The sequence below is a fragment of the Barbatula barbatula genome (genome assembly GCF_947034865.1).
Source record: "Barbatula barbatula genome assembly, chromosome: 9".
NCBI lineage: Eukaryota > Metazoa > Chordata > Actinopteri > Cypriniformes > Nemacheilidae > Barbatula > Barbatula barbatula.
Genome location: NC_136772.1, coordinates 9,302,446 through 9,314,699, shown reverse-complemented (window position 1 = coordinate 9,314,699; position 12,254 = coordinate 9,302,446). Strand labels below are relative to the sequence as shown.

Here is a 12,254-nt window from a genome sequence, read left to right as displayed (position 1 = left end):
AAACCTGGCGTTAAATGTATTGTAGTGGTTAGAGGTGCTGCCCTCTGTTGGTCTAGTGGAGTATGGCATAACGACAATGCGGTCGTAGTACGCATGCGTCTAACCCGTCGGTACGCTTTCAACAGAGATATCAAAACTAAATGCCGCATTAGCATCTGTTTCTATGGGTAGGGGGGGTTTTGCGAGAAGGGATACAGCTACGGCCGTAATGGTGAAAATGCCACCATATAATTACAGTAAATTTCATAACTGTATATCCCTTCTCGTCAAAACGTTAGGCTCGTCATGAAGGATTTTGTTTCACACATCTGGCAACCCTGAGTTAACGCTGAAGCTGGCGTAAATATATTTGTTGTTGTGCAAAATCAAACATTATACTTACTACACTAACACATGACAATAACGAAAGGGTATCCAGTTTAAATGCAAAGCCATGGCTGCGCAGGTCTTGTGGCAGTCTAGCAAACTGAGGGCACGTCAGTGGAACGGTGGCGGACACGTCTAGATTTGAAGAAATCATGGCATGCGACATTGCGCAGACGATCGGCAACTACCGCGAGTGCGCTCCGAAATCTTACGAAGCAATTGGCTCTCGCGTGATTGTGATGGCATACTTTGATCGGTCTACTTGGTGCCACACGAAATCGAAAGCTATTGCTTACGGATGTAACCGTTGTTTGTGAATTCCGGGCGAGCGGTGTGACATGGTAATAGAACTAAACTAGACTACTAAACAAAAGTAGTTTCACTTGCTCTGATTTGTGACCCGCCCCTGGCATTTGAATGTGAACACGCGCAGTTCAACATGGGATCGGATCAACATCCAACACCCCGTAAAATGAAGATTATTTGTGTGCTGTGCAATAAATCCGACGAAACCGACATCACCGGCGCTCTCTCATCCAAAAACGACATTTCGGCACACCAGAACTGTCTTGTGAGTGAGTTTTATACTGGATAACCTAGTGGTGTTTGCTAAGGAACTACTGGGGTCTGGTCATACTTGTTACGGTTAGGAGATAGACTATGTTAGATACAACCAATGACCAGAACAATAGTAGGGACGAGAAATCATACTTTTGGGAATGGACTTTTATAATACACATTGCACAAACTGCATATTATAGCCACAGGTAATACAATAAGACAAAAGTTTAAGCAAAATGTCTTCAACTAACGTTAGTTTCTGTAGTTACCGGTACTTTTGTTCAGCACAGTGCAAGTTCAGCTTTTGGGCACAGAATAGACTCTGGAGAAAGCTTACATTAACAATTATTAGCAGACTTATTTATTTAAAAATGAAGTTATATCATCATACTCACCCTTTTGTCATTTCAAACCCGCATGACTTTCTATCTTCCCCAGAACACAAAGAAGGTATTCACTTGCATTGGTTGTGTCCATGCCATAGAAGGGGTCCAGTGCTGGTTGGTTACCAACTTTCTTCAAAATCTCTTCATTTGGGTTTTGCGGAAGTAAGATAGCCATTAAGGGTTGAAATGACAAATGATGAACATTATTTTCACTTTTGGGTGGACTATCACTTTAAAAACAAGAGAGCAAAACCTGTCGGTCATATGTGTTTATTTTATTCTCTTTTTTTGTCTGCAGTTGTACGCATCAGGAATCTACTGTAAAAACTCGCCTATATATGATGACCTGTTTGGATTCGATGTACATGATGTGAAGCAAGAGGTCCGGAGAGGAAGGAAATTAGTATGTATCAAACATTTATTTGTTTGTAATTACAATGTAATGTAAATGTGCGCCACACAACCATGCCTGGTGGTTTTGATGTACTTTTGACAATTGCTCTATTTGTAGATTTGTCACCACTGCCAGAAACGTGGGGCTACGGCAGGGTGTGAAGTAAACCGTTGTAAGCGCTCGTATCACTACTATCCCTGTGCCAACGAGGCTAATGCCAGAGTCATTGAAGACCGTTTTATGTAAGACAATATGTAATCACTTCTGCTTTTGAATGCCATTCAATTCTTTACAGTTAGATAGTAGTAAAATGAATGATTGTTTCCATTTAGACTGTACTGTGAAAAGCATGATCCACAATCCAAACGAGCAAGTAAGTGTCACAACAATATTTCAGACACAATTAGTTTAATAAGGCTGTGCCCAAGTTTTAATAAAATGTCCAAATGTTTGCATTTCGAGCATTATGTAATATAATGTTTATTGCTTATGCTCAAAACGATTGTATTGAGATAGAAAGTTTTTTTTTACATAATACTGATTTAAATGTTTAGGATTGAATGAGCCTATGTTTCAGGTTCGGAGATATCTGATGTTCCGTCACCGTCTGGTCTGAATCTGTCTACGCGTGGATCACCAGACAGTCGTGGACGTAGGCCTGTCAGGGTCAGCAGCACATGACACTTTGCATTTCATAGATACACACAGTACCTTCATTAATACACTAATAATAACTTCAGGCCATTCATTTCATACCTTGTTTCCATGCAAATGCATGTGCCCTGTTTGCAGGGGAATATTTCCAATGGGGACAGGGGGGCATGTCCCCCTCACTCTCAAATTAGTTTGTAAAGATTTTTTTAACCACACGCCGTCATCGCCACGGAGAAGAAGGCTATAGGAGCGAGAACGACACAGTCTGCCTGTGTCGTTGCGAGCATCGCGTGCACACTCGAAAACTTGATCACTGAAAGATTGTTTTCAATCACGTGGTTTTAATTTGAATAGAAATTAGTTTTTATACAATTAGTGGTCGTTGTTTCGGTAGGCTATGTTAAGCTGTTTCTTTATAATGGACTTCTATCGGGAAGAAACGGGTAAAGCGTGATTTATTACTTTTTTCGTTTAATAAGTACTCGTTCTTTTATCAGCAGTTAGTGTTTATGACAAGGCTTGACAGAAACGTGTGGATCCCTGGTCGTTGTTTAGATATGTTAAATCTGTGCAGTAGTTTACGTGATACGCCGTATACCCTCTAGAAAAGATTAAAGATTTTCGTATACCCACTTAAAAAAGGTTGAGGATACACAACAACGTCGTTTTGTGTAGGAAAAGTGCGACGCACTGACTTTTGGACCATTGGTTCAACCGGGAGACATAAAACAAAAGGAGATCATGAAAGGCAAGCATACACTATTTGATTGTAAATAAGCCTGCCCATGAAGCTACTGCTGCTTCGGGTGACGGAGGAGCTGCAGCAAGTGTCACCGAAAATGAGCCCGACGAGGCTCATGCTTAGCCATGCGGGGTCCCCTCCGTCGCGATAGCGTCGCAGGGTTGCAATAGCGTTTCTCTGTTCGCCGGTGTATACTTTCTGCTGATATAACTCACCCCACTTTTAAAACCACTGCGCATTCTTTAATAAATTTTGCATATTTGTTCATTAACATAACTGTTTACTGATTGTTGGCATATTAAATTGTTTCAACAAAATGTTCCTGTTTTGTGTCCCCCCAAACCAAAGTTACATGATGTTTGAGATGATGAAACATGCTTATGGCACCACCACACACAGAAATGTAGTTTGAAAGATTTTTAGTTCCTGCAGTTTATCGTGTTGTGTGTTTGGTATGAGGATGCAGCAGATCGCTGGCAGCTGCCATACTTTAGCAGAGCTATACTGCCCTGCTCAAGTATAGTGAATGATACACCTCAAAACGCAAACACCACATAGTGGTTTGGGGTGGTTAGTAAAGAGATACCTGCACTATTCTAAAATATGAGACAAAGGATTGTTATTGAATGTTCTGTCTTCTCTTTGTCTGCTTGGTAATAGAGGGAATCTAATTCATCTACAGGGTGAGTGTGCAGTTTGTGTTTAATCATCATCTATTTTAATGAGCGTAAACTGTTACAATTGTAGATTTGTATTAGTGTTTATAGTGTTTACAATTTTGCACATTTTAACAGCCATCTGAGTCTTTCTTGGATGACTGTAGTTATGATCTTGAGAGTGTAATAACTGCAGTGGGATTATTAAAGATTCTCTTTGTTTGGGCTCTTTCAGGGCATCAGAACAGGGAAATACTTCCAAGTCTAAAAACACAGCAACACCTAACAACCCAGGTCACGTTTACGGTTCAGTTAGAGGCAGTACATTTATGTTTCTTCATAAAGATGAAAATAATTGTAATTTCATATGATAATTTCAGATGATGAAGTTCAGCTGACCTGCATTGACCCCATATTTGCCCCAGTCGAGTCAGATCTGGACGATTCGACACCACCAAAACAGCACAATGTAAGTGTTTTATTGTAAAACAATTTGTGTCTCTATTCATCAAGTGTCATAACTTAATGTGGATATTCAAAACTTGTACAAAATGATGTGCTTGCGAAAGTTAGGCCATGAACAAAAAAGCAATTTATTGTAACATTTTTGTGTGTGTGTTTTTGGCTACACATTGTCATTAAATAAGTCAGTAAAGCAAATTTGGACCCATCAAACTCATTAGACTGATTCAGACTGAGTTGTTTTTAATGTTATTTATTGATGCATCTTTGTTCATTTTAAATTTCAGTCAATTCCTACAGCTCAAGGTGAAAGGTATGTTTTACCTATGGTACGATTTACTTAAAGGAGTAGTTCACCTTCCAAATGAAAATTCTGTCATCATTTACACGCTCTTTTTATTTCAAACTTGTATGACTTTCTTCTGCAGAACACAAAACAAGATATTTAAAAAGTTGTTTGTAACAGAACAGCCCAGCCCCCCTCATTCAATTATATCGTAACCAATGCAAGTGAATGGGGGGGGGGGGGGGGGCTGTTAACAACATTCTTCAAAATATCTTCTTTTGTCTGTAAATGGAGGTGAACTTCTCTTTTAATCATCTAAAGAGAGAGAAATAAACATATTGGAAGATGAGATAAGATTAACACTACAGCAAAGATTTATCCTGTAAAAGCTGTTGTCTGGGAATTCCCTAAGAGATTTTAACTCTTTCAATTCAGGCACAGTGAAAAACTCAATCTACCATCTACAGGTACGGATTAATACTTTATTTTTCTAAATAAGGTAAAACGGTGGTTTAAGCATTGGTTCCCTGTGATGGTGATGACACCCTTATTGGTTTAATTTAACCTGGACAGAAGGGTTTCTTTAATGAGATACATTCATGCTGTTTGTGTGTTTATAAGGTTTGGTTTATGCGGCTTCAGCATCTCATTTGAATGACTGTCAAAGTGACATTCCAAGACAACATAACAAGAGGGTCAGCACACATAACACACATACGCTGCCTTCTATCACATAAAAACACTTGAGGTTTTCCTTATTACAGGATCTTCCGCATTAGAAGTGCAAACTTAACTATTACGCAGATTTAATTTGTAACATATTTATGGAATCCGATTTGGATTCTAGCACATTATCTAGGAATTAATGTCAGTTTAAGAAATGTACAGTAGTAACACAATGATGAATGTTCTACTTAAACAGAGCCGAACATATCTCATGCACTCCAACAGATATGGCAAACAACAATTTAATTTCCCTTTCCTTTGTATTTTTTAACAGGCGGAATCTGAATCACCAATAGCGTAAGTAGAGTTTGTGTGCGTGTGTGTGGCAAAACTAACTTTAACTTTTTAATAAAAAAACATTGTTTTGAATGCTTTTACAGTAGTTCACCAGAAACTCCCAGAAGGAAGAAAAATAGGTTTTCTGTACTTGACTCAGGTATTTGTTATTGGTTATATTACTTTCAAAACGCAGTTATTTTCTAATGCTAATTCAACATCACAAGAAAACTTTGTCATATTTTATACATATATTGTCATATTTGATCTCATTTAGATGATGAACTTGAGACCAGCACTTATTCAGTAGCAGTGCCACATGCATGGGGATGCACCTCTCCAACACAGCAAAATGTAAGTGGCATATATTAAACTGTGATCATCTTAAATGTCTACATAGTACACACAGGTTCTAGGACTTCATGCTAATCTAGGGCTGTCAAACGATTAATTGTGATTAATCGCATCCAGAATAAAAGTTGTCATAATATATGTCTGTGTACTGTGCATATACATTTTGTATTCATAAACACAAAAGCATACACATACCCTGAAATATTAGGTTTTTTTTCAGATTAATGAAGCATCCGTTTGTTTTATCATCCTTTGTCTAGCGTTACATTTTATAATCGCACTCTTATTCATGTTCAGGTATTTACTATTTAAATGTATTACACTGTAACACGGGCACTGTAAAATAAAGTGTAACCTTCTTCTGTATTTCTTTTACAATTTAGCATTAAAAACTGTAAAGTGTTTGAGAACAATTTCTGTATATTTCCTACCTGTTAGACATGATAGCTCTCAATTATACTGTTAAATGGCTATAATTAAAGGGCTTAAAACACATGAAGGCGCACAGACCAGAAGCTAAATCGTAAATCCACCAAAGTTATTACAAACTAAATACATTACATTTACATTTAGTCCTTTAGCAGAAGATTTTATCCAAAGCGACTTAAAAAGAGTTCAGGGAGCACTAAGCGATATGTCATACAGGAGCAATAATACAATAGGTGCTAATACAAAGTTACTAGTTTCAACAAAAGCTAGACCACCACCTGTTGAGAGAAAGAGAGGGTTAGTGTACATTACAATTTTTTTTTCATTTGTCTGTCAAGTATTCACAGAAGAGAAGGGTTTTAAGTAGTTTTTTGAAGGTTGTGAGAGATGTGGTTGACCGGACCGAGTTAGGAAGAATGTTCCTAGTGTAGTGTAATGTAGTGAAGGAGAATGAGTGGGAAAGCAATTTACTGCCCTTTTGAGAAGGCAATACAAGATGCCGCTCGTTTGCTGAACGCACGGTTCTTGATGGGGTGTATAGACCAGAGATCCAATGATAGACCTGTCAGCGAGCATCAGTGACTTAATCTGATACAGGTTTCAACCGGTAGCCAGTGGAGAGACATGAAAAGGGGTGTCACATGAGCCCTTTAGGGCTGTTGGAAGACGAGGCATGCTGCTGCGTTTGAACCAGCTAGAGTGGTTTAATAGCCTTTGCAGGTAGACCAGCAAAGAGAGCATTGCAGTAGTCCAACCTTGAGATTACCAGGTCCTGTACAAGGAGTTGTGCCGCAGTGAGATAGGGTCTAACCTTTCTAATGTTGAATTAAGCATTCGGCATGATCGCGTTGTCTTTGCAATGTGATCATTGAAGGACAGCTGTTCATCAAATATGACTCTCAGGTTCCTGACTTGCTTGGAAGGAGTGATTGTGGTATTGCCAAGTTGGATGGTGAGATTGTGTTGTACCGTGGGGTGTGCCGGAAACATGAATAGTTCTGTCTTGGCCAGGTTCAGCTGGAGGTGATGCTCTTTCATCCAAGCTGAGATGTCTTCTCGGCAGGCTGTAATGTGAGCTGCTACAGTGGTATCATCTGGGTGAAACAAGATGTAGATCTGGGTGTCATTCGCTTAACAGTGATGGAGAAGCCGTGTGCCCATATGATGGGTCCCGAGGATGTTGTGTAGATGAAAAAAAGCAGCGGTCCAAGCACCGATCCCTGAGGGACCCCAGTGATCATGTGGTCAGCAGTGAACAGTGAGCCCCTCCATGACACCCTGAAGGATCTGCCGGCAGAGTTGACAGGGTTGCTAGCAGTATCTGGTGATTGACAGTGTCAAACGCTGCAGATAGGTCTAGCACAATCCGGTCCGAGGATTTAGAATCCGCCTTGGCTAGCCGCAGTGCTTCTGTGATCGATAGCAGTGCCGTCTCAGTGGAGTGGTTTGTTTTGAAGCCAGACTGCTTGTCATCCAATAGTGGATCTTGGTCGTACATGTACATACTTGTCCAAAAGAAAGAGAGCGACCATGGCATCGTCTTTCAGACCCTTTGCCTGCCGGAGCTGTCTCCACCGTGTAAAAGCTGAACCGATGTTAATTCAAGTTTTTCCTCTTTCATGACCCAGACGTTTTTTCGTCACTGCTTTCTAAAAAACTGACTTTCGTTTTGTATATTGACTTGTTGTCTGTTTCGCGGGAAAGTTTGGTTGTTGCTGTTTATCTGCCAGGGTGCGTAAAACAGGGAACGTAAAATACGTTGGTTGAAAATGTACACATGACTAGTCACAAGGGTTCAGCCAGAATGTTTTGATTGGGCAAACGTTTTTCGGTCCTACGCCTTTCACGGACAATATATAATTATAAAAATATTATTTGACCACTATACTTCTTGATTGTTATCAGGATGTATGTTTCTGAACAGAATCACCTATCCTTCCTTTAATGTTAAAAAGACATCAGTTGCAGTACTAATGTCAGAATGTAAGATTTCATTCATAAAATTATGCTGTTAAAGAAATCTGTTGGTTCTACACTAATTTGAAGATTAAATTTGAAATCATTATAATGCAAAAGTACATTTTAAAACATTATTGTTATGTGCGATTAATCAGATACATTTTTTAATCGATTGACATCACCAATTTATTTACTTTTATCAATAATTTAAATTATACATAAACGTTTATACAATTTTATATTGTATATTATCTGTGTATGTGTTTTTAAATACAAAATTAATATGCACAGTACACATGCATATATTATGTAAACACAAACTTTTATTCTGGATGCAATTAATCGTTTGACGGCCCTACTTGAATTTACATTCTGATTTGGATCAAACCCAACTGGGTGCTTTTGAATCTTGTTAAATTGTAGCTTCTTGTTCCCTTTTAATAGCATTCAACTCCTTTGAGTGAAAATAAAAGGTATGTTTTTTTTCTGTTTACTTAATAATCTAAGTTTATTCTTAATTTTACTCTTGAATCATGTGTTTAGACACCACTTTAGTTTGTTATTAGTTTCTGACAATATACTTCAGATACTATCATTATTGTTATTGCTGTCAAAAACCTTTTTTAAGGCAGTGCTGTTATCTTGGCAAAATTTTTAGTTAACACTATAAATGTCTGTAAAAACATGTCAAAAATGTCTCATTGCAGACCCTCTGAGGGACTCAATTCATTGCCCACAGGTATAAATAAACACTATCTGTTTGTATATCTTAAAAAATACTAATATAATAAAAATCATTTTTTAACAGTAAGTTTTTTCCTTATTGTAAAAACACTTGTTATTTTCAGGAGATGATGGTGATGATACTGACATTGATTCAGTGAGTTCTACACCTATATCTTGCTCATTAGAATACTTTATTCTGATTACGTTATTCAACACTATATTTTAGTATACACTGTCTGGCTCACAATGCTCTTTCACTGTCTGTCAGGATGTGTCTCAAAGTTTATTACCATCAGGACCTTACAATTTCACTGTTCAATGCACTGTTATCATGGACTCGGGGCCCTCGATGGAATCAGGTACATCTTCTCTTGGCTTGTCTCGCTGCTGACTTCAGTAAACAAATGGGCTGATTTGATCATATGCTCTCTTTGCCTTTCAGAGAACAGTTTAGACCCTCGTTCACCTTCCAGGGCCGTCACGGCTGATGTTTGTACCTCACCCGGTTCTGTCGCTCCTAAACCTGAACTTGAAGATACAACATCAACAAACATTACTACCCCAGAGCCCAAAGCTCCAAACACTGAACCGGCCTTTCCCGATTCTGCTGACCACATGCCCCAACAAGAACGCTCAGAAAGCGGTCCCACCGATCAGTCACAAAGCCCCACATCAGACTTTCAAGAAGCATTACCATCCGCAATACAACCACTTTTAGCAACTCACATAACAACAGATCACCCAGAGGAACGTTCTCCTCTGGAAGCGGCGTCCGCGTCACCTCATCATCCTGGCACCACGGATGCTAATGATGTGGATGCCATGATGAGCTTCGAGTCCAGCGCCGCAACATTCTGGGCTAAATGTAATGAGGCCGGATGCACTGAAGAAATCTTCTCAGAGCTTGTATCTCAGCTGAACAGCCTAAGAGAACGGATACAGTCACAGGAAGCCACTCAGCAAGGTGAGAGAGCAGCCTCTGTAAAATCTGCTAAAGGGTGTGTTAATACCACTGCTAAACCGTGATCACTTTTGAAAATTACACAGATTTTGATGTTGCTCTGAAGGTATTAGAGGCATCTGGACGACTGCCTACAATTATAACTCAGCTTGAACAAGGTACAATATTTAGGTTGCTTTTCACGATGACGATCATCATATCCTGCATCGCTCCACTTTTCATATGTTGTGACTTTCTTAAATTCTCAGAGTAACTATTGATGAGAGTTAATATGTGCATTGCAGAAGTAAGCATTATTTAATATTTTATGCACATATCTTTGCTTGCTGATGCTTCGCTCTTTGTGTTTCTAGACCTGGAGAAGCAGGAACGAGAATTGCGGAGGAAAATGGCAGCACTGAGAGATGCCAGAGCTGTCCTCAGATTCAGCTTAAATTAGACTAATACTCAAATGTATAGAACTGCTAGGTTGTGTTACACATTATGATACATAGGTTTGTTAGTGGTACATTTAGTTTAATTTTAGCTGTCAGTGAGCAAGAGTTGCTTTTAGTAATTCATTGCAACATAAAATATTCAAATGTTAGTGTGACCTTGTGCAATAATTATCTTTTTTTGTCCTTAAGTTTTATAGAAATCTAATTTTGATGTCTTAAAAATTCATAACACAAATGTCTTTTAAAAAATATACCTACCATTTAGTTGCACATTATGTCTTCTGTACATAGGCACATGTTGTGTATTCAAAGCGACTTACAGAGAATTTATGAAACAATAAAGCGATATGTCACTCTGACAATAATACAATAAGTGCCAACGTCACAAAAGCCAGAACAATTGTGAGGGAGAGAAAGAGAGAGGGATGTATTTGCCTATAAGGTGTAGGGAACTGTGGAAAAGTAAAACATCACAATATAGGAAAGCAAACAGTTCTGGGGTACTTTTGACTACCATTGTTCCTTTTCCTACAATGGGGTTAAGAAATGGTTACAAGGATTCTTCCAAATATCTTTCTCTGTGTTCAACAAAACAAAGAAATACAGATTTGGAACAACTAGAATAATTCATGACAGAATTTCATTTTTGGGTGAACTAAGAAGTTCCCTAAAAAATAGATTCTTTAAATGCAAAACTGTGAGTTTTCACTAGCTATTCAATGTTGTTGGTTAGCTTTTTACATCTATTTCTAAACATCTTTCCTTAAGAAGTCTTTTTAAGGCTCAAAGTATAAATAAGCAGATAAGCAAGTATACTGTAATAATGTGAAGATTAATATATTTATTTATATACCTGCTATATTTACTCCCAGTTTTAATTTAATTCATTCATTTAAATTGAACAATTTACAAGCATTCTTATGAATTCTTATTTAAAAAACTTTTGAACAATCACTTAACATGTTATGTTTCATCCTATACCTTTTAGAAAACAAACACAGATTGTAGGCTACATTTTATTAATGACAATTATGAACAGTAAACTTCATCTCTTAAGGATATACAGAATAAATGCTGTGCACCTTATTTAATATTTTCTCAAAATATCAGTTGAATCCTTGTCTGTCAAGACTAATGTTTATGCACGCTGAGACTGAGGGACTTGGGGTGAGTTCTAACACCACAAGTTTAACCGATTAGAAATAAGATGTAGGTCTAAAATGTTTATCTATTAATCCATAACTACCAGTGTCATCGCTGACCAGACAGTTATGACATTAAATAAAGATCATGTATTATAGGCCACAATTATGACTGACTAAAACATAGTTTTTAGTATTGGTAGTGTATGTTTTAAGTATTTGTCGTTAATATAGTTTCAAACTTTTTGTGCTATTGTAACGTAAACCAACTTTGGTATATAATTCATACAGATGTGTTGTAATCCCTTACATTTTTCCTAAGCACAAAAAGCAGAGGATTTCTCCTACTACTATATTTTACTGGCTGATGTACAGTGGTGATTAAGCATGCATTTATGTATAAGGTTATTTTTTCAATAAAATGTATGTTGTCAAACTAATAACGAAAATGTTCTTTCTCACCAAAAATTAACGTAGGCCCATTATTGTGAGCATGAACAATTTGTGTTTTGCTCATCCATAAATATTTAAACTAACAGTTAAAAACTAACACCATATCGTTGATAGATAAATAAAAGTTAGATATTACAAACTTCAACACATTCAATCCTTAACCTAGAACTAAGATAATAAACAGAAACACTTTTAAACACTTTATTTGTTGATAGGCCATTGATGTCAACATATCATAACACAGGTATGAAAAGAACAGAATACCTCAGGTAAATACAGCACTT

The 12,254-nt window shown here is 37.7% G+C and overlaps 1 protein-coding gene across 1 annotated transcript; it reads left to right on the top strand.

The window, feature by feature from the left end:
• Positions 1-535: 535 nt before the first annotated feature.
• On the top strand, positions 536-11,955 carry phf11 (PHD finger protein 11). The gene is made up of 21 exons (XM_079463962.1): positions 536-937; positions 1,612-1,716; positions 1,825-1,949; positions 2,040-2,080; positions 2,285-2,373; positions 3,764-3,786; positions 3,995-4,053; positions 4,140-4,228; positions 4,509-4,534; positions 4,943-4,974; positions 5,129-5,202; positions 5,508-5,530; positions 5,614-5,669; positions 5,787-5,863; positions 8,696-8,724; positions 8,959-8,990; positions 9,100-9,131; positions 9,246-9,336; positions 9,420-9,941; positions 10,025-10,096; positions 10,292-11,955. The coding sequence occupies exons 1-21, from the start codon at positions 806-808 to the stop codon at positions 10,375-10,377; spliced, it is 1,815 nt and encodes a 604-aa protein (XP_079320088.1). The 5' UTR covers positions 536-805; the 3' UTR covers positions 10,378-11,955.
• The last annotated feature ends 299 nt before the right edge of the window (positions 11,956-12,254 follow it).